Raw genomic sequence first — 27722 nt, 5'->3', positions numbered from 1 at the left:
AGCTAATTATCACCCTGACTGACACAAGAACACTGGCAGGGTCATCCAGGTTAGCTGTGTATGATTTCACGTCACAACTGGACCTCTGCCTCAGTAGAAGTCAGCTCTGTAGAGAGACCGACCATATTCTTAGTCAAACTAAATTGCCATAAAATATGAACCAACAAAGCCACTTTTTACTTGCTATTTTTTTTAAAATTATGTAGCTTGTAAAACATTTAGGATGTACTGTATGTGTGCATCTTTGAGTGTGTGTGTGTGTGTGTGTGTGTGTGTGTGTGTGTGTGTGTGTGTGTGTGTGTGTGTGTGTGTGTGTGTGTGTGTGTATGTGTGTGTTTGAGTGCGTTTTGGGATTGATCTGATAATCTCCTGGTTCACTGGTTTCTGGTCAGTAGAGTTACAGAGTTACAGATTGAATTTGTCCAGTTAGTTGTTTTTCATTTGGTATACTGCTGTAGTGCAGCCATTAGAAGTAGCACTACCAAAAAAAAAAAAAAAAAAATTGGGGGGAACAATCACAGAGAGAGGATCTTGTCCTGAGATCTTTTGCATGAACCCATTCTCATTACTTAAGATGCTTCTCACCCCGATAAAACTATCAGTTCTAAATGATATATGCATTTTGGTTCACTGTGGTACATGTCCCACAAACTAACTGCATTTAAAGATCATGAGTCAAATCTCAGGACTGATATTTTCCAAGTTGTACAAATCCGTCAGGTCCAGCAAAGGCCTTGATGTGTCAGAAGTGATGATGTTGATTTTCATAATGAATTTTTGTATTGATTATTCCTATCATTATGATTATGCATTGTTTGTGTAAAAACATAATATGGGTACTAGGCATTCTATGTGATAATGACTATAATTAAAAGAAACACTGACAGTTGATGAAAAATTGTGTGTGTGATGAGAAAATCGATGACTTCTGCATTACACCGAGAAGAAGAAATGGCTCCGTATCCATGCATTGTGCTGTTGCTTTGGATTTGCTGCTGCATGCAAGGGGAGCTGACATATTTTCCATTACGTGTCTTGCTTTCTGGCTCTCTTCACTTCTATCATCTCCTGGCACTCCGGTATCGACAATAGTATTGATTGTATCTGTGTTACACACCTCAAACTCAGGGTAGGAGGCCCCATGTCAGTCCCCGGGACACAACAGAGCTGACGTAGAAATGAGCTGTTTTATACTCTCAGTTTACTCGTCTGCTTTTAGCGCAGGTGGAGCCTAAGCAGGGGACGCTGTTCTTTGCTCATCCACAAGACAAAAAGACATTCCAGTCCCTGAACCCAAAAACAGATTAAGAATCTCTGCGTTTATATCACTGTGTACTCTCTGTCAGTTTGGAAATATTGCTCTTGTGCAGTGAAAGGAAAGAGAAAAAAGAGACAGGCAGACAGTGGGTGTTACGGGTCAAAGCAGATATGCTATTAAGAAGATATCACCCACCTTGGTCTGTCTTATCCCCATCCCCTCCCTTCTTTTCTCCCTGCTTCTTTTTCGTTTTTCTTTTTTTTTCAGCTCACCCACTGTGAGGAGAGAAAATTAACCTGCGCCAGGGGACATATGTGTATGTGTTAAGCCAGGAAGGATTAGGCAGTGTTGGTGCTAGCACGTAATAGCTGTCAGAAAGGTGTTTTTTCCCCTGTGTGAGACCTGTTGAAAACAATAATCCACTGCTTACTACAGTCTTTCGCCCACCACACATTTATAGTTGTCAGTTGTTTTCTTAGGCCTGTTGCGAACGATGCTTGCTTCCTTCTCCTTGTTATTAGCTGTTAGCATGTTCACACATCACGTGTGTAGTATTTATGGTATGTATGAAGTTTCTGACTGGTCAAAGGTCGTTCAGATAAGGATTTATGATCTCCCACAGCTCACTTTCTCAACATGACTCAGGCTTTCTTTATCCTCCGAGCAGGCATAGAGGCACGCTGCCAACAGAATTTATATCCATATATTTAGTTTCCAGCTCTGGCATATACAGCATGATGAATTTGTTTTCAGGGCCAGTGGGAAAATCGGCGAGGCCGCACAAAAAATGTAATATGAGCACGACGAATGATTTGTTGATCTAATTTTGTCAGATATTGTAATTAGTGTTTGATTTGTCATATTGTGACTGATGAAAAGCAGTTCCCCATGTTTTGAAATCTTTCGGTGTTGTGTAGCTAAGAAAAGAATGCTGATTAGAGAGCTGTGGTCTGCATCGTGCAGATCATTATTGGGGATATTTGTTTGGATGAAAAATTGTGCGGCTCCTCAGTATTGACTCAGAGCAACAATGCCCAAATGCAGGCAAACTCCACTGATACAATGTGAAAAAAAAAGAAAAAAAAAATCATGCCTGGAAACAGCCAGAAATACAGTGTGTTTTCTCTGTGCTTCCTGTAAACACTCTCTGTGTGGGGTAACTTGCTGAGCCTTCACTGGCAGGCATGAAATTTTGATTTACATCTCTCACCAGGGATCTTTTCTGAGGTAACATGTGCAACGTTCTGTTCATCTTCGCCAAAGGTTATGCTTGCGATTTAAAAGGTAGGCATAATTAAGGCAATGGTGATATGAGTTTTATTATCAATACCTCAAATTTCCTTTTCATCTGCAGCCCTGATTTCTGTTTATTAAGTAAGTAATTTAAAACAATCATTCTGGGAAATACGCTTATTTGCTTTCTTGCCAAGAGTTAGATAAGAAGATTGGTACCACTCTTACATTTGTCTACCTGAAAACAGCTAACTTCTTGAAACCTTAGCTGGCTGCCTCACATAGGTGACTTTAAACAAGATATATCATGTTAATTAGTGAGCTTTAGAGGTGCTGATAGGTGGATTTTGTTACCTTTGCATAGAGCAAGGCTAACGTTTCCCCTTGTTTGCTTTGTGTTAAGCTAAGCAAACTGGCTTCTGGCTGAATCTTCATGTTTAGCACACATATACCTCAGTGGTATTCAGCTTTTCATCTAACTCTCAGCAAGAAAGCAAATTTCCCAAAATGTTGCACAATTCCTTTGGACAAAGATTACATCAGGTATACCAATGTTTGCTAACTTCTCTAAATGATTTTAGCTCCTTTCCGTGAGCATATTTCACCACTGAACTCTATTGCTTTTGTGATCACCATGATGATCAAACCAGAGGTCAAAATTAATTTTTTCTTTCTTTCTTTCTTTCCTCCCTTCATTCTTTTCTTCCTTTCATAACAACTAGTGGTATCACATCTACTCATATATGAATCCAAAATGCAGTACCTTTAAGCTGGCCAATCAAAATAATGAGTTCCAGGCTGTTAAATCCAAATGATTAACTTCAGCTGAAAATAGAGTCAGTGAAGTATGAAGGCTTTAAAAGACGGTTGTCACAGTTTGGGAAAGAAAAAAAAAAAGTTGTCCTGTCTCCTGTGCCCAAAAACAGGATTTCTTTGTTACTCCACCTTTTGTGCACTGTATGTCACCTGTAAAATTCATTTGAATACTAATGCTTTACAGCTATTGTTGCATGTCCCAGTAAGCCTTCAGAGGAGAAAAGAAAATAGCTTTTCTGTTCATGTCAAAGTGGTGGTGGTGGTCAGGCAGAGATTTGAGTGCTATAAAAGCAAACTGTCTTCGGAGTAACATCATTGTTCCAACAATGGACAGGAGTACAGCAGCTAGAGTGTCGCCACAAAAGCATTTTGGAAATAACTTCCAAGAAAATGGTTTTTGTACCATAATATATTCTGTCTCCCACTCATCTTTCCAATTCATTACTCACTTGAAACTTTGAACATTTACAGAATGCTTAATGGGCAAGAAAGCATTTGGTTTGCTCTGCATTTGGTCTCAGAGCTGTTGGAGTTAGAAACTTATATCAGTCAACAGATATATTCACTGTGTGGTTTTGTCTGGTCCCTGTGTACATCTTTTTTGTGATTTGTGCTTCTGTAATGATTCCAGTGTTGACAAAGTTTTTCACAATAAAATAGATTTTAATTACAGTAAAACACTTTCAGACATGTTGTATGACACTATAAGAGCCAGAAGTGGAAAGGTGGTTCCAAACAGCCAGTGTAAAGAATAGTACATTTTATGAGTTACTCTTTCTTATCCATGCAACTGATCCCAGAGCAGCTTTGGTTTACTAAACATTAGGAAATCATTTGAAGCACAAACCCAGCTGACAGCTTGACTTTTATAGCTGCCGTTTCGCTTCCTTTAGACAGAATGACTGCTACATTTAGAGCCCAAAGTAATATTCACTTAACCTGTAGCCACAGATTAAGATCTTAAATTATCTACAGTCTCTAAATACAGACTGTATAATGTAACAGTAATATAGTACTTTCTTTTGAGATGTTACCTCATTGTTTCATTGTTTCTTTGATTTATTTCCCCTGATTCTTCAACAGCTCTGCTTCCCACACCAGGGAAATCAGCGAAAAGCCAACAACAATTAAATGTATAAGATTTATAAGCAGTGCACCCAGTCATATTGTTGTTTCCAGAGCAATAAAACATTACTATGTTACCTATAATAAAGACACTGTGGCAGTGTCCACGGAGGATCCGCTTTAGAGGTAAAAAAGGAAAGTCGATCAGTTCTGCAAAAGAAAAGAAAATTTCTCTGGCAGCCACACACACACACACACACACACACACACACACACCATACATAGAACTCAAACTCTCCTTTCAAAGACAGTCTTGTGGTTTGACAGCTGCCTATGTGACTGACAGACAAGCTGACTTGACAAAACTGGAACAAAAAACAACAATAATAAATAAAATATGTGAAACATGCAAATCCTGTCCAGATTCTCTCGATTGCCATTGTTTCTATTTCAAATCAAGAGGAGCTGAAATACTATGATTGATCATTTGGAAGCAGATCAAGTATTCAACTTGACTCTGAAACAACACATTCAAATTGTGATAAAACGGGTAATATTTTTACGGCTAAATGTTGTGATCCCAGCACACTGCATGTACGCGCAGAACCACAAACACTGTCGTTATAAACAGCTGTAAAATATTGCTCTTATTAAGTTTTTTCTGCTTAGGGCCTCCTTTTGACAGAAGTCCCTCAGGCTCAATGCTGTGGGCTTCATTGCTACTGCATGAATGATGGCAGCATTAGTGCAGCAGAGGCGTACAATGCCACAGCGCTCTGAAACTCCCTAATAAAGATACAAAGTACCAAACCTTTCTTTATTACCACAGAGACTCCACAGTGAGGGTTTTTAAAGGACAGAAAAAAAAACCACGTTACACAGGAATGAATGGGCGGTGGATTGCTGTTGGATCACTGAGGTTTGACTGCCTGCCTCTAACAACTTGTACGTTTTGGCAGCTGGGAATTCCCCTGCAAGGCCTCGTCTGATCCCTCTGCAGCAGATTCTTCTTTGGTTGTTTTTAAAGCTGCGTTGAGTGATCTCTGCCATCTATTGACCTCTATTGGCAACCAAAGTGCTGTGACAACATCAGCATCGGTCTGGCACAGCTGACTCCGTGGTATAAATAATAAAGCCACGTTTTCAGCACAGCTTGTTTGCTAATTAGAGCAAAGATCCATCAGCAGGAGTGGATGAATATTACAATGGAAAGCAGTGTCATAATAATCCTGTTTTGTCATTTGACGTTTTTTGGCTTGAGAATCAAAGCTCTTGGACATAGCTCCATTATCCATGAATCCATCTGCAATGTACTGCACACTTTGGCCAATGGGACACTGAAACTCTCACTTGTTGACAAATAATTTCAGTTGACAAACAGTACCGTCTTGTATTTGTATAACTGAGGTCCTAGGTGTGACCGTCCAAAGACTCCCACTCATCATTCATCACAGCTATTGTTGTGACAGACCCATCTCCTCGCAGCTGATTTAAATTGCCAGTACTTGCTGTTATTAGTTTAGTTTTTTTTCCCCTGTAAGAGCAGGACATGCCATGTCATGTCATGTCATCATCTGCCGCTTATCTGGGTCCAGGCCCAGGTCGCGGGGGCGACTGCCGCCCAGTCCCCAATGCACCGAAATCCTATGGCAGCTAACTGGGCGGCTAGCAGGACATGCTGCAAATACTAATTGTATCTACCCTGAAAACGCGATTCACACTTCTTACTGATGCCCACAACCGATTTATTCTTTTTCAAAGTTAAAGAGCACCGTGAAAACTGCAACAAAGGATAAACACATTTCACATATACAACTCTCAAATCATTTCCTACACAAAGGCAAACAAATTAATCGCAATTCAATCGTAACAATTACAGTGTACACCTGCTTATCCGGTAGTAGACACTTCTCTTTCGACCACTTTCTCTCTCCCACTTCTTCACTCACAACTTAGCAGATCTCGCGTTACTCCAACCGGAAGTAACCTTTCACAATAATTTAATTTGACTCAAACAGTTAATAATAATAATAATATGACAGCAGAACCATGAACTTAGGTGCAGGAAATTTCATTATAAAATTTATGTAAACATAATAAAGAAAACAATCAGAAATCATGTTGCCATGGTAACGAATTGTACTGAGCGTCAGCTACACTCCCACCAATTACCTTTGATTAACATAAATGAAGATGTGAGATACACTTATACTCTTCATTAAATAATTAACGGTAATTTCAAGGCACTGGTCTGTTGTTTCCTTAACACTCTGACATTGAAAATTGACCATATATTTCACACAACAAATAAATTCCACAGCACCAATAAACAATATAATTCACCTCTTAACACAAAGAGAATACCTACTTGTGAATGAACTACAGTAAAATGACCAACTTTGGCTTAGAAAGGAGACATTCAATCAATAGCTGACCTTTTCCCCTTTACTCGCTACTCCTCACTAGAACCACTAATTTCTAAATGGGTCTTTGAATGATGGATGGCTGGTTGAGGCGTTCACCCCTTTTTCCTAACTTTCGTTCCCCGACTTGCACTGTCACTTTCCGTACCAGTCCATCATCATCCTCACGTGCTTCAACAACCTTAGCAAGTTTCCATTCATTGCGAGGGACGTCCTCATCTTTGATGATAACAGTATCACCCACTTCCACATTACGCCTTGGCGTATGCCATCGCTGTCGTAGAACAATGTTTGACAGGTATTCCTTCCTCCATCTGTGTCAAAATTGCTTGAACAGATATTGGACCCTTCTCCACCGTTTTTTAGCATATAGGTCTTCCTTGCTGAACTTTCCCGGTGGGGGAAGTGGAACAGAAGATTTCATTGTAATCAAGTGATTTGGTGTGAAGTATCGTCCAATCTACTAGCACTGTTGGTAAGGACTGTGCTCAGTACGCTTCTCACAGTCGTGATTTGGCGCTCCCAGACGCCTCCAGTGTGGCTTGAGTGTGGTGTGTTCATCTGAAAGTCACACTGATTATCTGCCAGGTATGCAGCCACTCTTTCCTTACTGAGTTCTTTCAGAGCCTTAGCCATTTCATGTTTCGCTCCCACAAAGTTAGTGCCCTGGTCCGATCTGATGTGTCTAACTGTACCACGGATGGCGACAAAGCATCGCAAGGCATTAACGAGGGCATCCGTCAAGTAAAGTACAGATACGTAAAAAAATACTTAAGTACAGTAACGAAGTACAAATACTTTGTTACATTCCACCACTGTCAAGTAGCATGCGTAACCTTGATCTCTCTGCCTCAGCATCAAACTCGCCCCCTCCTTCAGTGAGGCGCACCCTCATCAATTGCAGTAAATCTGCTGTCACCGCTGAGCATGCGTCAACTTTTCTCTGGATTTCCTGACTTGGTATGGTTTGGAGTCGGATGCTGTCATACAGCTCCTTTAACTCGCAGTCAAGCTTCTCAGCTTCATCCATCATGTCATACATGTCGCCTCCCGAGCACTCTTGCTTCAACCTTGTACGAATGTCCCTTACAATATTTTTCCATCTCTCGTATGTTGCTTTAAACTTATTCTCCTTTTGAATTAACTCTTGCTCTTTCAGTTCTTGCATTTTAGGTGTTAATCGCCTTTCACGAGAGGATTTCGTTATTTTTCCCTGATCTAGCTCCCCTACATCGTGCCCTTGTAACATGACATCAGACTGACTATCACCACTTTGAGACATTTTGAACCTTCAAGAATTATCATGTCGAGAAAGCAAGTAAGGTAAGTTACAAGGATATAATAACTGTAATTAGCAGAAAATACCCAAATTACACAACATGACACTTAATATTCAGAACCTGAGATTAAATTTCCCAACTTACTGAAATCAAACAATGAACGGTCCTTTCAGCAAAACAACAACAATAGCATTTATCCAAGCATTCAATACAATTTGTTCACACTCTTAACTTTTGAATATCTTCAATGTCTTGTTTGTTATGATCAAACACTATCTTATGTTCTATTCATCATCTTCCTGAGGCAATATAGTTGCACAGTCTGACCTGAGCACCCACGTCGTAGCCTGGAGCTGCTCCACCAAGTGTCCCCTGCGACCTGTAGCTTGCTGCAGGATGTAATGCAACGATGCCGCCTCTTACCGTAGCTTGTTGCCGGATGTAGACACCGCCGCTCGTCGTAGCCCGTTGCTTGTTGCAGGATGTAGACACCGCCGCTCTCCAGCCTCGTGATGAATTAGGACACTACCCTGAAAACGCGATTCACACTTCTTACTGATGCCCACAACCGATTTATTCTTTTTCAAAGTTAAAGAGCACCGTGAAAACTGCAACAAAGGATAAACACATTTCACATATAGGCCTACAACTCTCAAATCATTTCCTACACAAAGGCAAACAAATTAATTCAATCGTAACAATTACCGTGTACACCTGCTGTAGTAGGCACTTCTCTTTCGACCACTTTCTCTCTCCCGCTTCTTCACTCACAACTTCGCAGATCTCGCGTTACTCCAACCGGAAGTAACCTTTCACAATGATTTAATTTGACTCAAACAGTTAATAATAATAATAATATGACAGCAGAACCATGAACTTAGGTGCAGGGAATTTCATTATAAAATTTATGTAAACATAATAAAGAAAACAATAAGAAATCATGTTGCCATGGTAACGAATTGTTGTACTGAACGTCAGCTACACTAATCTTTTTAAAAACTACACATGAAGATGTGTCTTTTAATGAGAATTGCTATGGTTTGATAACACTGATTACTTTCTGTATGCTTCAAAACCTCAAGCCAGAGTGAGAAATACTATTCAAACCGCGTGTAATTTTTAGAATACTAATATAAGACTTCACACAATTCAGTGCTATATTTACACCCAGTTCAATAACACACTAATCAGCTGAAGTAATGATTGCTCTGTATTTCCACAGTCTAATCTATAATTCATGATATTCATGAATGAGGGCTTTACTATAAAATACGTTTTACATTGTGCTTCTCAAAGACAAAAATGAGCTTCTGCAGATCATCATGAGTCTAGTGATTACTGCAGCGACAAATAGTGAATTAATTAATTAGCGGCTAGCCGATGAGAATTTCTTTTTGTTGACTTCAGTGCCCTAATTGCTCTCGAAATAATACCATTCAGCACTGTTGGGTATCTATTGAATTATTTTATTTGGGTACAATTAGCATGCTTTTCCATTTTAATACCTTATGCAATATGTAAATTTTTTATTAAAACTCTGCTGTAATGTTCATGCATTCTGTCCTTAAAGCAGTCATCTCTATAATAGTATGATAATTTGTGTAGTGATGTGCAACGAGTGTTGTCATAGCAAATTGCTTTGCCTGGTTACACCAGAAAGATATTTTAACATTTTAAACAGATTAATTTATTAATTTGAATCCAGGCATGCACGCATGGAAAAATGTATGTATGTATGCAGGACATTACCAAGAGATAGTAGGGTTTTTTTTGGCCTTTGTTGAAATGTGTGTGTTTGACACGTCTAAGGCACTGACCTCTAAAGGACAGCTATGGAGTTTGGGAGTTGTAGGAAATATTACCATATATTTTTAACATTCTGTTGTCTGTACATGACATGTAGAAAATGTAGTAAACCAGCTTACAAATAAATAAAACATGCTTATGCAATACATTTGTAAATTAGTAGCTGCCCTGATCTGCATATTTACAGCAGTATAAAGTTCCTGTCAGTCAAAAGGATACAGCTGATGTTATTCCATCACTTTTGTTATTGTCTGTAAATCTCACACACACAAAAAGAAGAAACGGAGTGATACTTTCTGACTTTCCCAGCATTTCTGTGGCTGTCAGCCCCGAGCCCTTTTGTTCCTACAGAAGATATAAATCTTAACAAAACATACACTTTCATTTTTAAACAAGACTAAAAGTTTACAGCCAAGCCGGCAGCTCTATGAAGCTATATATATATATATATATTCATAGAACTGCTTTGAACTAAATGCTAATGCCAGCAAGCTAGCATGCTGATATTTAGCATGTACAGTGTTTGCCGTGTCCATCATCTTAGTTTAGTGTTAGCATGCCAACATTTTGCTAATTAGAAATAAACACAAAGTCCAGCTGAGGATGATGGGAGCAAAGCTTTGCACGTCTTTAGTCAAAGTTAAAAGTACTGGACATATTGGAAGTTTGACCTGATGATGGCGCTAGATGAGTTAGTATTTTATTAAAGTTACAGTACTTCAGTTCATTCTGAGGGCAGCATGGATGACTCATAGCTGTTGAGACATGTCCCTTAAAATCACAAATGTCAACTTCATGGTGCTGCTAAAGCAAAAGTCAGGTGATCTCTAAAGTCGACATTAGGATTCATCCTGTGGCCAACAAACTGACATTACCATCCCTAATGCCATGCTGCTAACGTGGCTAACAAGACTAAATAATGACCTAAAACAGCTGCGCACTGTAATTTTCTTTTATTAAACATTAAACAAGGGTAAAGAGTGCATTTGTTGAGAGCTGGTTTTTTGCAGTCAAGTCTATTATTTAAAAAAAATGTGGCCCAGCACAACAGTGTGGCTCATTAATATGTTGTTAGCCAAGAATAGCACAGAAGAATAAGCTTTATCGGGCTTTTGCTTCATAGGCCAATCCTTGTCAGAAGGATCTCTTTGTTGGTTTTTGGTCTCTTCACAGGAGTTTGTTGACAGTAAGAATAATAAGAAAATATAGAATATCACCACTTATATTTAAGCCTGGCATTTGGTGGGCAAACCTGCAGATCTTTTATCGAAATAAAATATAATTGAGAGAAAGAAAGTCCTGCTTAAAAACCATGTCTCCCTACAATACATTCATAATGAAATTAAGGAAAAACATATAATTTAATTTGTGAGTAAAATAATTTCATTGTGGCGAGTGTCACATATATTAATAAAATTTTAAATGCAGAAGCAAAGATGTATCCATAAGATGTGCAACACCATGCAAACCGCTGTACATCTCTTTAAGTCCATAACCTTATCAAAAGCCTCTCAGGCAAATTTGTGCAGAGAGTCATTAAAACAGTAATTAAACATCTTGATGAGGATTGACCCGTGCAACTGCTCAAGCATACAGTACCTTGTCACACATGCACACTCTGGATATTGAACTCCTCTGCAGCAATGTTTCAAATGTATAACAAATGAGACTCCATGCTCTTCTCCAAGCCTGGTCTGTTTATTTTGACTGAAGAAAAAGTCCAAGATGCAGAGAGCTTTATATTTTATCTAATGTGTGGGTAGAATATTAGCACTGATGTGGGTGAGAATCTATAGCCTGATGTAAATGACACAAAAAGTAAAAATCTATGAAGAGTGGGTTGTGTAAAATATGCCTAAATATGATAAATATTTTGTTCAAATAACAGCTAGATATAAATGTGTAAATTCATGCACTGTGAAAAAAACAGTGGCGGTTTATTTATTTTGTTAATAATCTGATGACTTTTTTAGAGCCTTCCGAAGCATGTTGAGGAAGACATTGCAAACTAAAGCAGTGTTATGTTGTTGTTTGTGTCACCTATTCTGAAAAACTGTACTTATGTTTCTAACTATTCATCTGAACAATGGAGGAAAAACTGCACAGATTGGACGGTCCTGCCCACTTAATCCTTACTGAACTGTGTGATGTTCGGCATCTTTGTTCCCAAAGTGAATTAAAGCAAGGGCCTCTCTGGTTGAGGTTCACAGTTCAGTAAAATCACAAATCGAGTATTTCTGTCCGATTTATTTCTCTTTCTAACACCAGACTTCTGTCAAAACTCTTTTTTCTTTCCATTTCAAATTGGCAGCAAAGTTCAGAGCAGGCAATCATTCCACACCACTCATTCATCTGGATAGATGGCGTGGGTGTGTGTATGTCTGTGTGAGAGCGAGAGAGAGAACATTTTAGTCCTTCAGAGTATTATGTGAGGTCGTTCTGTAATGTCTTCTGACCCGATCTCGCTTCTTAACAGGCTGGTTTATGGTTTGCAGTTTAATTTGAAGTTAAAGTCAGAATTAGGCCAGGATTAATAATATGTTAAAACTGTTCTAATCAATATTTTTATATTAACAACAGATCAAATGACTGTATATAATGTGAAAGGTCGCTCACAATGACGGATGAGCAGAGACTCTGCAGTTTCCAACAGCTTTACTGAGCATCTTAGCTTCTTTCAGCTCACTGTTTTGATTTTTATGGCCCCCAGCATTACTGTTGTGGTTCAGTCTTACTGCACTTATCAGCCTGTTTCCAAACACAACAGGCAGTTGTTGACAGTGAAATAGCTCTAAAAAGTAACTCTACACTATCTGCCCAGGAAAATATCAGCTGACAGACAAAGTTTGTGAACATAGTGGAGCATTTCTCTATTTAGATATTTTCTAGGAGTTGGTGGAGAAAAAAAGTAAATATTGGATTTACACCTGCCAGATGGACACAAACATGACTCCAAATGAATGCTAATGTTGCGCCACATAGGCTGAATGTGTAAACAGACAACTGTTTGCTGATATGTTTGCCGTATCAGCTTGATAAAGTGATGTTAATGTTGTGTTAAAGGCCTGATGCTGTAAATAAACAGCTGGAGGCAGCAACTGGTTAACTTAGCTTAGCCAAACAGAAACAACAGCATACAAAAGAAAATTTGTGTTTTTGAGGGCAAATGATTGTTGTGTTTACACTTTGAAAACAATTAAACAGATTTAACCAAAATGCTGAGAGACACTTTTAAGGTATGGGTTACATTTGAGGATAGAGTTAGGATTAGTTTTAGGTTTAAGTTAAAATGGTTGGTTAAATTGGAGAACAGCTGTCTGTAAATGACAACAGTGGATTGAGTGCCCCCCTAAAATGAGTAACACAAGCATGAGTACATGTGTAATTGTTGTGTGAGAGTGTCAGGCTTTTATTGTTACCCAGCACTGACCGTAAATGTCTGACTACAACAAAGTCGAGTTCACTAATTCGTAGCTGTGACAGTGAACAAGGACAAACAACATCAAATGAATGCAAATTCTACTCCACAAACTGTTGTTAGTGTTTTGATGAAAATTGCTGTTACTCTATGAATTATTATGTCGCTTTCAAGCATGGCCAAGCATGTATGCGGATCCATTCAACTGAGTTTCAATTCTGCAGAAATAATTTCCTTTCCAAATGAATGTTTGCTTCTTTTATTGACTGAGGATTCCAGAGACAATAAAGCATAACATCATGCTCATTTTCATCGCCAGTCTTTTGCTGTGACACAGTCCGTGGATGAGGCTGTCTTTCCAAGAATATTTCTCTTGATTTTCATGTTTTTTTTTTTAAAGAGAGAAGTCAGCATTAAATTACATCATTATATCATAATTCCCCAATGTGTTTGGGAAATATGAGCTATCGCAGTAGCAGAGAGGGAGAGAGAGAGATCTGAAGTTCTTTATCAGAGAATACAGTTTCCATCCCACTCCTGCAAGCGAAGCTTAGGGGACCGTACTCTCCACGGCCCCTCTCTGTGTGTGCCAGACTTCACTGGGTTTAGCACAAGAAGCACAACTTATTGGATTATGGGGTCCACCGTCTATGCTCATATTGCTGGAGGCTGTGTGTGTGTGTGTCTGTGTGTGTGTGTGCGGGGGAATATGTGGGTGGGCAGCTTGAGAACCGGGGGAGGGATGGAGGAGTAAATACACGATAAATTCCCATTTACTTTTCTATTTTATATACAGAATTTCTCATAGAGTCCAGAGGTTAGAAGTTTAAGCAGGACTGAGGAGCAGCGAATGAAGCAGGACCTGAATTTTTTGTTTCATGTGGTTTTAACTGCACCTGTTTAATTTCAATCCTCAGGAAGTGTTTGGTCTGCATGGACAGGATAAGGTTTTGGCACACATTCTTGGTTAGATGGACTCTCTGCTGATGATATAACTCTCCGTATTTGTCCACATGCAGACAGAGATTCACAGTGAAAGTGATTTACTGGCACACAAGCACTCTCTATTTGTGTCCTTGGTGCCTATTCGATGTAGTAACCCAGCTCACCCTTCAGCCCAGGTAGTGTGGGATGTTGAATTTTCAAGCTGAAGTTAATCTTTTCCTCTCTCTTTTTTCCTCTTTTTGTTTTATATCCTCTGTCAGTGGTGTAAATGTAGAATTAAAGTCATGATAATACTGTCTCTAGCTGCACCAGTTTCAATCTCATTAATACCAGAGAATGAAAACATAGTAGGCAACCAATGGTGTCCAGCGTCATTCAAGCATGCTTTGATGGTAGATGTGCCCTTTCTTTAGTGGGTTACTCACTGAGATAAAGAATCACAGAGGCTGGGAGGAATCCCTGCATTTGCCTCTTTAGCATTTATTCTGCAGCGTGGCACATGGAAAGCACGCAGGGCAGGAGCGACTGAGGATGTGCTCTGCTGGGAGAGAAGGAGTAATCATTACCATTTCACAGTATGACAAGACAACGGTTACAATTGGATGATGACTGGCAACACTTGTAACGATGCTACCTCTGTACTCATTATGGTGCGGTCCAACTAACACCACCCAGGCTGCAGAGTATATGTTTATGATGGGCAGGACATCTGTGAATAACGACTGATCGTTGTAAAGGAGACAAAAAATCAATTTCACTGTCAGAGGAGACATTTAATTGCAGAGGTTCAGGGGGGGTCATGAATATAGTGTGTGGCCCACAGTGTGCCGGCTGTATTCCTCTCACGTAGCTCTTTGAGGGGCTGAGTGACTGCCTCCCTCTGCCAGAAGCGCCATTCTTGTTCCAGTGGCGTTCCACCTTAAAAAGACGAATATATGTGCCTAACTGGCTCCCTGACATTGACACACTGTGACTCACGCTGCCGAGCTATTTCAGTTTGGCTGCTGGCAAGCCCAGCCTTTCTGTAGCCTCTCCCCTCCCCTGCTTTGGTCATTTGTTTGCCTCCCCTGCAAGGTTGTTTACTTGTAATTTGGACATCTGTCAAGGTGGTTTGTTTGCTACCCTGTGGTGTGATTAGGCTACTGTTGCCAAATCTGGGAAGATAGATGAGTTTATAGCAAGTCTTGGCTGTAAAGACAACACCACAGTTTGGCTACTTCTCATCTACCAGGTTTAAGCAGGATAATTGAGAAAGCACTGGGTAACAAAAAAGGGTGTAGTGGAAGAGATGCAACAAGTTCTGCAGATTCAGGTCAGCGGTCACAAACGTATTCATCACGCTGTTGTTCTCGCTCTCTCTCCTTCAGTCTTAATGGTGGTCTTGTGCAGTGTCCCAGTGCTGTCTGTTTGGTCCCGCCTTGTCCTGTCACACAGTCTGTTCAGCGCAGCACTGTGGTGCCAGAAACCTCCTCTTACACCAGAGGGAAGGAGTAGGGCAATTAACCACCTGCTGGTAAAGCATCCATAGCTTTACACACACCCTAACATTTGCAGGATCACTCATGAACAAACTCACACACAGATTTACAGATATGGTGTCAGTCACGCACACTGCCTGAAGCTCAGGTACACAAGGAGGTAGGGGTGGTGCTGATTTGAAATTTGCTTGCTGATCATGTTTCATCCTGAGCGTTACTAATTTGTTCATCTCCTTAATGAACATTATTGGCAGGATCACATTAACCCAGCACTTAAGATTCCTAATGGCTAACGTCATGCTCCGTGCTCATATCACATACTGTACACTCTCACACAGTCAATACTGAATAATTTCACCAGCCCCATCTAAGTCCATTGTAAATGTCTATCTGAGATTGTATACATTGAAACAGATGATCTAAAAAACTAAACAAAAAAAAACTGATTATTCGTCTGGAGCTGCTCAGCTGCAAATCAAAACTCTCCACGTTAGTAAATCATTCATAGCTGATAAGAATTTCTGATAATATGAGCTGGTTCACATAACTCAGACTATTTGTGATTCCTGTGACAAGCTTAATGATCTGATAAAATTCCTTATTTACAGTCTGAACCCTGCAGCAGAGGTTTCAGCTCTGTCGCTTTGTTTGAAGGTACAAATAAAAATATGTCTCACTGTCTGTACTGTGAGCAACAACCACAGGAAACGTGTTTTCATGGGTGTGTCAGGAGGGCATGTCTGGGAAGGGCTGTGAGAAATGTAGCAACAAGCTGTAGGCCCATTCTCACATGAGGAAGTTACATCACTGTTCAACGTACAGAAACCCTGCTGCGATGAGGCGCAACTGGACACAAGAAGCTGTGAAATGCAGTTCTGATGGAATGACAGATAAAAGATATGCTGACCAGCATTGATCAAAAAGCAGCACAGCAACATAGTTGTTAAACTTGTCAGCAAAGTCAGGTAATCATTAATCTCTGTCATCAGCTACTGGACACACGTGTGTGATTAGAAAACACACACCCACAGGAGGACTGACAAAACTGTTTCTTTTTAATTTCTGATTTTCATCTTTAATATGCAAAACAATGTTTCCAACTTACAAAAACAAGTGTCCAAAAGTAAAATATTTTAATTGCCACTGTAGGGGATTTGACATGTTCCCAACTTTGGGAGTGGCCAACAGATGCACTATGGACAGAGAGGGTGTGGCGACAGTTACTGCTGCTGAGTTTCACCTGAGAACAAAATAAGCAAGCTTCACCAGCACTGAAACACAGACAGACCTCGAAGGACACACATTTACTGTGGATTATTTCTTTACTTTAAGGTATGTCACAGTTATTCTATTTTTCCCTTTGAATCTTTGTTGTTCCACATAGTTCCACATAGGCAGTGTGTGCTTTAAAGAGATGAGCTGTTTGTTTTACACTATTCACACTCGTTCTGAACCTTCACCTGCTCTGTGAAGAAGGGGAAAAATGAGAGCAGTAATTCTTCTGTTACAAAGTGCATGCAGATTTAAGGTGAACAACTGTATTACAGAGGTGGATGAGAACTATACAACAGAGATCCTTTCACTTTTATTATATTAATTAGAGGTAAAGTACAAGCATTCAAATTCAAATGTAATTATTATATTTGGTACAAATCAAAGTGTGTCTCATTGTCTGCTGTCACTGAAATTACTTTCTCAGAATAATCTTCTCTCTTTATGTTGCATTAGGTCTTAAGGTCACAATGGAGGCTGTATTCACAAATGTGAGGCTAAGGGTGGCTGTGTTTTTTCTGTTAACAAGTCTGCTGAAGACAGGTGAGCGTAATTTTATTTCTCAGGCGTGTGTTTTAGCTTTCTGATTTGTAAGGCCAAAGCAAACATCACATCTAATACGTCTTTGATTGCCCTGCTTTGCCTGCTGACCGCTCTTTTATCAGTAAGATTTAAATATTCTGATCATGGGGAGTAGAGAATATACAATCACTAACAGAACAGGTGTTTTTTTCTGGGTGGTACCGGTCGGAGCAGTGACTCATGGAAAAGACCGGCCAGTCTGACATGCTCCTTGCTGATGATCTGACAGCAATGTCACTGAGTGAATTGCATTGCAGACGTTCAGTGAACCATGTAGATATAATGTGGGTGGCTGACAGGTACCCTGCATAACATTCATACCTCTTTCGCTGTTGTTCTGGGTCAAACTGCTGTGTGCATTTGTAAAATAAGACCTTAAGAGACTTTACTGTCCTCAGTGGGGAAATTAATCTCGGGCCTCCGTCCAAGCTGCCAAGTTTAAAATACAAGCAACATAAAAACAGAAGTAAAATTAAATCAAATGCATGCAGCAGAGTGAAAATCATCACTGCACGTACAGAATAAATGCAAAACTCTTATCATGTTCCACAAAAAGCTCCTAAATATTAATTTTGCTGTCTGGTGTTAAGAGCCTTGATTGATTCTATAAGTTGCAGAGCTAAACTGGAGTAACCTGAGAGGAAAGTGTTATCTGCACCCTTTGTCTGGGCCAGTGAGGAGGTGCACAGGATTTAAATATTTGCAGCTCTTTGTATTAAGCTTAGCGACTGTGCTTAGTTGCCTATCCACATGGAAAACACATCTTCCCTTAGATCACAGTGTTATGCCCAAGGGGTCTTTCACAGTGTAAACATCTGACTGACTAGTTTGAGCTTTTTTCAGACTCTCTTCATCACAGCTGCCATTTACACGCTTTCATAAATACCTCTGACATACTTTGTTTTGTTTTTTTTCGCAGTGCCATTAAAGTGCTTTCAGAGAGTTGCAGTGGGTTTAATGATGAGCAGTGTCAAAAGAGAGATATTTAGTGAAGCTTAAACATCTAAATGGGAAAGAGAAGATGTTCTCTGAGAAGCTGAATGACAACATTACCAAAATATATAACTGATCTGCTGAAATATGTTGCCTCACAACAGAGCATTGAGTTCTATCTATAAACGTCAGACTATCAGCAATAATTAAAATCCATGGCCATAAGCAGTGAGTCAGCAGGGTGTGTGTCAACTCCGAGACAGTTTTTAACTGCCACTTGTCAAGTATATTTTTCATGTTTGCTCATCTATTCAGTTTTAATCATCATTTACCAATATATTTCTGACAATTAATGAGCCTTGAGAGTTTTAAATTAATATGTAACTCATTTTTGCAAAAAAGCCACTTTTACTCTTAATTCAGCCCCAAACCCTCAAATCCTCAGTTTGACTTAAGAGGCCAATTAGACTCAGATCAGCACTCCTACTCCACTCTGAGACTGTTTACGAGCACAGGCCCAGAGCTTGAATGCCATTAAGTGGGAAAAATATTAATGCATTTGAGAGACAAATTACCTTTTTTTTTCTGTTTGTCTTTTGGCCTGGGTAGATGATTATGAAAATCAAAGGGAGGAAGAACTGTTTATTAAGAGAGAGACAAATCTGACCAATATTTGTCTGGTCCATCAGATGTGACAGAGGCGATGCAGATAACATCCTCGGGGCCACAAACCATTCAAAAACCCCAGGGGTCCACAGTCACCCTGGGATGCACCTACACCCCCGGCACCGAAGACACAGGGGAGTTGGACATTGAGTGGTCCAACGTCAGTCCAGACATGACACAGAAAGACACACTGGTAGGTGTACAGCCTGGGAGATTGGACAGTTGACCTAAGCAAACAGGAGTGGGGGTTATCTTTTACCTTTGGGCTCTGTTAGTTGAAAAACTTGATTTTGAAGATTACTCAATGCAATCTTTGCATCTCAGATCTTATCATATGCAGGGGGCCAGACACACCACTACGGCGACTCCGGCCTCTCCAAAAGGCTCAGCTTCATAGGAAACCCCATGCAGGGAGACGCTTCCATCTCTGTCTCAGATGTGAGGCTCTCAGACACAGGCACCTACCAGTGTAAAGTCAAGAAGGCGCCAGGTGTCGACATGAGAAAAGTCACTCTGGTGGTGATGGGTGAGGAGGAATTCCCTTTTACCGGTTTTACCTGTTCAGCATCTCAGTGATCTCATTCTTCTTTTAAATGTTCTCATTCATGTGGAATGTTTATACTTGTTTTAGTTTCTCTCCTTCTTTCAGTGAGTGACAACACCTGTAGCGATACCCAGACTTGTTCTGCTCATTCACACCCTGACGGGCCAAAGCATTGACGCATTACTCTAAAAAAAATGTTTTTTTGTGCCACGTTTATTTATTTCCTTTCACTAGTTCCCCCATCGGTGCCGAAGTGTTGGGTTGAAGGCAGCGAAGAGAAAGGTGGCACGGTCTCCCTCCGCTGCAAATCCTCTCAGGGATCCACTCCTCTCAGTTATGTGTGGACGAGAGAGAGCGGAGGTGCAATGCCATCCACTGCAACCCAAAGTAAGGAAGGAACTGAACAGAAAAAAGGACTTTTCTATGAGCGCATATACACTTTCATGGTGATGCATTTGTATGACATGCTTTCACTGAATGCTCTCTTCTTTCATTAAGACCCACAGTCTGGGGAGCTCTTGATAAGTAACCATACAGACAGCAACACTGGAAGTTATGTGTGTGAGGCGAAAAATGCTGTTGGCAAAGCACAGTGTAAATATGAACTTCATGCATACAACCGTAAGTCTATGATATCATCATCTAATTTTACTCTTAAGTACTTAACACTTTTAGCCTAAAGGAACCATTTTATTTTTATACTGCATGGTTTGAGTGTCTGCTGCAGTGTGTGATGCAAATAGCAAAATCAAATGTAAGCCTCTTGTTTAATCTAGAATTTGTGACTGTAAAGAACGAGAGCCGCACTTGTTTGATCTTAAAACACTATGTCCTCTCCTCCAGCAACCAATAAGGTGGGTGTCATAGTTGGGGCGGTGATAGGTGCTCTCTTGCTGTTCCTCCTCCTCCTGCTTCTCATCTGGCTTCTAATCTGCTGCTGCCATAAGCGTCGCTATCAGAAAGAGGTCGCAAATGAAATAAGGTATTGTATCAGGGCTGGAAACAATTTCAAACATCCAGGAAATAATCCAAAGTCAGAGGCTCATCTGACTGAGACATGTGTGACTTGTCTCCTCAGGGAGGACGCCCCGGCCCCAGAAAGCCGACCCTCCAGCAGAAACTCCAGCCTCCGCTCAGTGATGGGGTACCGCACCCACCCTGGGGTGAACTACAGCTCTGTGAGGAGCCACCTGCCAAGTATCAGGGAATCTGGCCACGGTGTCATCTACACAGGCGGGAGCAGCGGGACATCACTGCCAACCACTGCAGGGGACAAACCTGCTCCCCTCCAATACGACCACCAATACGGATACCCTGTGTAACTACAATCCAAATGCATGAAAGACTTTCTTTCTTTCACAGCTTTGGTATAAAACTGCACCCTCTGAAGAACAGACTTTTTTACTTTTAAGCTAAAGCATCTTGTAAGGAATACTTTATTTACAGTATGTTTGTGACAAATGGTGCAATATAGTATATTTAACTGGAGAACAAAGGGAGTGCTGGTATATAACTACTGGGGACTCATAAAATCTTACCTCAGCCCTTGGACAAACATTAATCTGCATCTGGCTGACTTTAATGATGTACTGTAGCACATCACTACTGTTGTAAACAAGAATAGGTTCTCCTAATTCAAGTCCTTATTACAACTAAAACTGTATGTAAATGTACATAGTATTTTTATTTTTATCTATGACGCAAATGTAGCTCAATCGCATCGTACTGCTTTTTGTAAAAATATGTACAATAAAATATTTTTTAACAAGGGGAGGACCGTGGAAATCCCATCTAGGCTTCACTAAATATTCTGGTTTTTGTCTCATGGCTCCATCTTTTTTTAAGGTAAAATTCTAACTGTAGATTTCAAATGGCAGCATGAATAGAATCTGCACAGGGATAAAGCACAGTGTCATCTACATATAAATGAAAGTTACAATTGTACAAAGAAGAGGTTATATTATTTACTTAAACACTAAGTAAGACTGGGCCAATGACAGAACCTTGATGGACTCCTTTTCTCAGTAATGGGGAGAAAAGAGGACTAAATATATGAATATATATAAATATTGCCAATCTCAACACACCCCGAACCATTAGACAGATAATTCTGAAACCACAGGCAGCTAGTATTATCAATACCCAAAGAAAAAAGTTGTTGTTAAGGCAAAGAATGGTCAACTGTGTCAAAACTTTTTTCAAACAATAAAAAGAGCAGCACAGTGTTTTTGTCATCTACTGCCGAGACTATATTGTTAATGACTAAAGAAGTAACAGAATTAAAGCTGTGTTTACAACTGAAGCCTGACTGAAATTGAGTTAGTATGGAATGTGTGGTTAAAAAAAATGACCTCAATTGTTCATTAACAAGTGGCTCAAGAATTTTTGCAAGAGCCAATCTATACGGTCAGAGGTTCAAATACAACTTAATTTGATGTTTAAGAATTTGGAGGGATCATTAAAAATGAATATGGTGCAAAACTAAGGTGATAAAAGTCTGATCTCAGCGTATAAACACGGTCAGACAAACAATTTGTGTTTTCATATCTTACAGCTGACTGGATATTTTCACGGCTGTAACTGGATCAATATAAATTCAAACTCTGAGCTGCTCATGAGTCAGAATATCGGGGGAGAATGAAGCCAGTTTTGAATGTGGTCCTCTTGTGTGCATTTGCCTTCTGGAAAATTTTTCATTTGCAGAACAAAGTGCTGCAAAATTGCCTTGTTTGTGTTGTGTGTTTCTTCTTTCTTTTTTTAAAGCAGCCAGTAAGCTAGTTATTAAATGAACAGCTAGTAGCTGAGCCACTAACCTGCAGCTGCCACCCTCAGCAGGCAGAGTCAGCACTGTGCCTACAGCCCCACCTTTCTTCAAACAAGCCTGTATCAGCCTGATCATATCTTCAAAAGATGTATGTTGAATTAATAAGAGCTGCTACAAGTGTTGAAGGTTGGTAGGCCCTCAGCAATAAATTCTGCTCAGGGCCCCCACTAAGAAAAGGGGGTCATTCTGCACTAATCTGTCAAGGCTCAGTGTTTGTTAAGAAACGGTGTTACTGTTTCACAGGGTTAGAAATAAAATGCATCATTATTAGACTTTAAATTTTAGACTTCCTTCCTCTGCTTTTAAATTAGGTTTTCTCAGAAACCAGCAGCCTTGTGGTTTGCACACACACACAGCACACACAAACTCACAAAACAATGTTTTCTGGATTTTTGATTTTTGGACTCCACAGCAAGACAAATTGAAAACTGTCACCTTTTGTGCATACATATCCATGTCCGTATCTTTCTGTTTGCTCAATTCAAAATTTTAAAGACTTTTGCATCCATCAGAGGTACCAGTTCTCTGCGAACAAAAGCCTTTTTCACTTGTATACACAGGTCTGTTCTTTGATCCATGCATGAACTGGGGAACTAGATGTAATAATTAATTACAAATACTTGTCTGGAAACCACAGTTGGAAACCACATAATCTCTTCTTTTATTAATAAGTTTCTTAGAAGGCAGAACTTTTAACAGGGTTAGCATAGTAATTATTTAAAAAAAAAAAAAAAAAAAAGGCAAAAGGCTCCCGTTGCAGAGTGTGTTTTCACATCTAGATTCAAAGAGCTTTTGCATGAAAAAGAGATTTTTTATGCTATTGTGCAGAAAAGTTAGGAAATTCATTCAAAATTATTCTTTGCAATAACACATTTGACCAAGTTAAGGTGTTATTCATGAAGGAAACTGTGGATAAGGACCTTGGAAAGCCAGGTCATAGGCTCATTTAATTAGGATTTTGTTTTGACAACGTTGTGTATGTAAATCAAACAGAGGAAAAATATCGGAATAAAGCTGACATATAATTTAAGTCAACATCATGTTCAATGTCTGTCTACTAAGTTGGTGTCCTCCACAGCGCAAACTACAGTGACAGTGATAAGGTGTTGCGTTAAGGCTCCTGAAGGTGACTCAGAGGTGATTTGCTTTTCTTATCAGGTAAATAGGTGTGTGTGTGTGTGTGTGTGTGTGTGTGTGTATCTGTATCTGTGTGTGTGTGTGTGTGTGTGTGTGTGTGTGTGTGTGTGTGTGTGTGTGTGTGTGTGTGTGTGTGTGTGTGTGTGTATCTGTGTGTGTGTGCCTGTGTGTGGTTTGGTGTTTGCAAATATGTGACCAAGTTGGAATAACCATTTGCGTGTGTCATGCTGCACTGATCAACATACAGTAAAGTCACCGGATATCCATAATGAGAACACATCCTGTCCACATGGTGTCAATGCAAATACATCCCCAGCACTCCCTGAGGTCTCAACTGATGCAAATCGTATCTAATGCTTATATATAAATCCCATGCAAGGAAAACTTAAATCCAAGGATTTCACCTTGCTGTGTGCATCCTGTAGACAACTCCGGGCTAGACTTAATGCTTGGATAAACAAAACAAAGGATTCTTCAACTGCAGCCAAAGGTATTGAGTCAGACAACGTATTGTGAAGACTAGCAGGCAAAGAGAATGTAAGCAGAAACCTTGAGTAGGATTCAGGGTGATAAAAAGCCTCATCCCACCCAAGGGAGCTTTGTTTGAGGTAAAAATGGAAGATGTTTCTTTCCCTAATAGCTCTAACCTTCTTACCTCAGCAGCACTTTGCATATGACCACCTAAACTGCTGATTTCACATATATTTTGAACCATAATAGAAGATTTTAATTGAGACTATTTGGATTCGTTTTGTGTATTTGAAAAGCTAAATGTGTGAATCTTCTCCCCAGGCACTGGCGACAAACTGTGACCGATTCCATTCTGTGGCAGAGATGAAGAATTGTCTGGTTTGGAGTGTGTGTGCATAATTTTCTGCCTTCTTGTCATCTCTTTGAACACAGCAAAAACAAAACACTTCAGACCCCCACACAGGCTGCTGAGTGGTACACAGAGGTAGAAGGATTAAGTTATTCTCGTAAAAGTTTACACTGCATATGTGTTTGAGATAAAGATTATCATTATGATCTGGGCGAATAAAATGACGCTCTGGGTAATGACAGGTCTGTTGGCTGTCACAACTGTCTTCTTTAATGTTTATATCTTCTTGACGAGTCTATTCACCTATAAGCAGACAAAAAAGTGGTGTCCCAGTGAAATCATCATGGTGGCTCTGTCTGTAGCCAGCGTGGCTCACCAGCTGGTCACTTACTTATGGATGACCATGGATGAGGTGGACAGTAAGTGTCGCATCGCTCAGACGTTGTACACGGTCATGCTACTGATTATCTTCAGCCTCAAGTTCACCATCACGTGGGACACCAGCTTTCTCACCTTCTACTACAGCACCAAACTGGTGAGCACACCCAATCACTGCTACACACAGATCCAGACCGCCATCCTCAAGCATGTGACGTTAGCAGTTTTTCTCATCCCTCTGTGCGGCCTGGGCACCTGCATGCCGATGCTTGCGGTGTTTCGAGCTCATAATGACTCTGAAGTGTACAGAGACTGTGGCATTCTGTTGCCCGACACCCACTCTGGCCAGATTTATGAAATCATTTATCTTCTCCTCACTGATGTACTGCCAGGGGTGATCATGGTGAAATGCTGCATCTCCATTTCAGTCCACCTGGCCATCCATCTCCGCCACATGAAAGCCAACACCAACGGAGCCCACCACCCAAAACTGGGCTCTCAGATGAGGGTGATCAAGATGGCTTTATCTCTAGTGGCCATCTTCACTCTCTTCCTTGTGGTCGACCTGTACGTGAACTACGAAATAGCTGTGAACCACCAGAACGTCATTGTGCTCACATTCTTCTTCACGTCCGTCTACACGACTGTCACCGCCATGGTGCTGATCTATGGGAAAAAGACTCTCTGGAAAGCTCTGATACATGATTTCAATGTCGGCCTGGGTGAATATCCCTGTTTGTCTTGTCTGAAGGTTCCTGAACAAAAAGCTAAACCCAGCACTCCTGCAAAAGTAAAAAAGTGAAAAGCCAATTTGCTTTGCACCGGAGGTCTTTGTGCCGAAATCAATTGGTCATTGTCTGAACTTATTAAAAACTTTGGAGTAACTTATTCTTTTATCTTTTGTGCAAGCAATTTCAGTAATGACTACTGTCCTGCTGTATCACCATTTATTACAATTTCTTACATCAATATGGTATTTTAGCTCTGTCAGCCAGCGAGAGCAGGGAAGGCAGTAAGAGTTGTTCAAGTGATGCACAGATCACAGCAGCCAGGTAACCACCTTACTATCCAAATCACACGCTCATCAGACTGTATCTATGAATATCAATATTTCATTACCACAAATAATAGTCAGGCTTGAAAAGTAGGTCCCCAAACATGGTTGCCTGGACATGATGTAACACCGTACCCATCAAAAAATGTTAAAAAATACATGTGATTGTGGTGAGAGTAAAGAGCATATTAATAAAACAAGAAAGTATGCACAACCTGAATTCGTTCTTTTCATCACAGAGGTTTTAAGAGTTCTTCCTCAGTCAGGTTGCAGATGGTTTAAACTGCACAACGGGGACAGTGGGAGTGTGTTTGTAACTAAAGGGTTGTTGGTCCAAACTCCTGCACCAGTCAGGAGAGAAAAAATATATACTTGATGGAGAAAAGCAGTTAAAATCACCACCTTTTCTTCTGCAGTAGTGTGGGCCTCCCAGGTGTGACTGTGTGTAACTGTAACTGTGTGTGTGTGGGGGGGGGGGGGGTATGTGAAGCTGGCTGTTCCTGAAAAGTGCACTCATGCCCAACAAACCTACCCTGAGTAAATAGAGGTTTAAAAAAAAATGCAGCAGACCTCTTTGCAGTGCTCCATTAGTTCGCACCCTCTGGCACCACCTAGTGAGGTTCAAAGCAGAGATACAATAGTGCAGCTAATCCCACTCCACACAGAGGCTTGGGTCCCCTCCAGCAGCTAAATGGACAAAGTAAGAAAGGGCATATTCTCCTTTGATGCAGGGGAGTTAAGTCGTACAGAGGCCTCAGCTTGCATCCCCCCTGACTGTCTCTCTCTTTAGAAGGGAGTTGGGTTCAGCATGACGGGGGACGGGGCGGGGGTGGTGGGCAGCTCAGTATATGGATGCGGTGCGCATGAATATTATTCTCTATTTTTACATTTTTTTCTTTGTTTTGGACTGATTTAATCTTTAATGAGGTATTATGTTTTTATGTAAAATCATAATCTGAAAAGTCGTGTCAGATATATGTAGTGGAGTAAAAAGTGTAATATTTCCCTCTGAACCATAGAAGGGTAGAAGAGGTATATAAAAATTCCACTTTAGTACAGAACTACTATCACAGGGAAATTATACCTAGGGATTTGCAACCATCTGCTAGAAAAATTAAAAAACAAACAAACAAGAATTTTTTCCACTGACTGGAGGTTAAGGAAATTGTGTGTGACCTGAGACTATATAACAATTCATATTTAGACATATTTGTGTCGTTGGCTTATTGTCAGTGCCGATGAGACCAGAAAGACATCTGCAATGTAAATGAAAGGAAGGAAGCTGTTGTGATTGATGTCCTCAGATTCTATACAGCACAAAGTTGTAAACATTACTACAGTATGGGGACTGTTTCCATGGAGATGTTTCTGAGCATCCAGCTGAAGCTGGCAGTTGCAGTGCTGCTCTCCTTGCATGGGTGAACATCACTTCAAACACTCATTGCTCCTGAGACTTGCAGGGAGAGCGATATTCCGTACCTCACTATCTGACAGGAAGGAACAGGCCATTAACAATCCAGATTAGTAAAACCAGCAATCATCGCACAACTCCTATAAACATCTTATAAACTCCTCCCTGCAGACACTCTCCCCAGATAATACCGCTTTAGCTCGTGCATCAGTGTGAGCTAAGGAGGCATCAGTTTCCTACATGTACGCTAACTGTATTTGAAATACATAAATCACCAGCTTCGTGCCAGTTTGTCAGATGTTTTGAGCTTGAACGGGTCGTTTTTCATGCTATCAGCAGCATCCAAATGACTGTGTGAGAGAGTTCCCAGTGAGGGCAC

General features: G+C 40.3%; 2 protein-coding genes across 2 annotated transcripts; both read left to right on the top strand.

The window, feature by feature from the left end:
• Positions 1 to 16900: 16900 nt before the first annotated feature.
• Positions 16901 to 21492, top strand: vsig8b (V-set and immunoglobulin domain containing 8b). The gene is made up of 8 exons (XM_041043239.1): positions 16901 to 17054; positions 17451 to 17537; positions 19199 to 19368; positions 19500 to 19701; positions 19954 to 20106; positions 20218 to 20340; positions 20563 to 20701; positions 20798 to 21492. Exons 2-8 carry the CDS (start codon positions 17465 to 17467, stop codon positions 21039 to 21041), a joined length of 1104 nt encoding a protein of 367 aa, XP_040899173.1. The 5' UTR covers positions 16901 to 17054; positions 17451 to 17464; the 3' UTR covers positions 21042 to 21492.
• A 3210-nt stretch (positions 21493 to 24702) lies between these two features.
• On the top strand, positions 24703 to 25695 carry LOC121185041. The gene has a single exon (XM_041043003.1). It carries the CDS (start codon positions 24703 to 24705, stop codon positions 25678 to 25680), a length of 978 nt encoding a protein of 325 aa, XP_040898937.1. The 3' UTR covers positions 25681 to 25695.
• The last annotated feature ends 2027 nt before the right edge of the window (positions 25696 to 27722 follow it).

This window comes from Toxotes jaculatrix, chromosome 7, assembly GCF_017976425.1.
Source record: "Toxotes jaculatrix isolate fToxJac2 chromosome 7, fToxJac2.pri, whole genome shotgun sequence".
NCBI classification, from domain to species: Eukaryota; Metazoa; Chordata; class Actinopteri; family Toxotidae; genus Toxotes; species Toxotes jaculatrix.
Note: the sequence above shows the minus strand (reverse complement) of the source record. Positions and strands in the feature narration are given on the sequence as shown.

What these genes read in the sequence shown, in the direction of transcription:
- vsig8b (XM_041043239.1), top strand. Translation starts at nt 17,465, where the DNA reads ATGGAGGCTGTATTCACAAATGTGAGGCTAAGGGTGGCTGTGTTTTTT. An exon ending in AGTCACTCTGGTGGTGATGG is followed by an intron (nt 19,702 to 19,953) that starts GTGAGGAGGAAT and finishes TCCTTTCACTAG; the next exon opens with TTCCCCCATCGGTGCCGAAG. An exon ending in TGAACTTCATGCATACAACC is followed by an intron (nt 20,341 to 20,562) that starts GTAAGTCTATGA and finishes CCTCTCCTCCAG; the next exon opens with CAACCAATAAGGTGGGTGTC.
- LOC121185041 (XM_041043003.1), top strand. Translation starts at nt 24,703, where the DNA reads ATGATCTGGGCGAATAAAATGACGCTCTGGGTAATGACAGGTCTGTTG.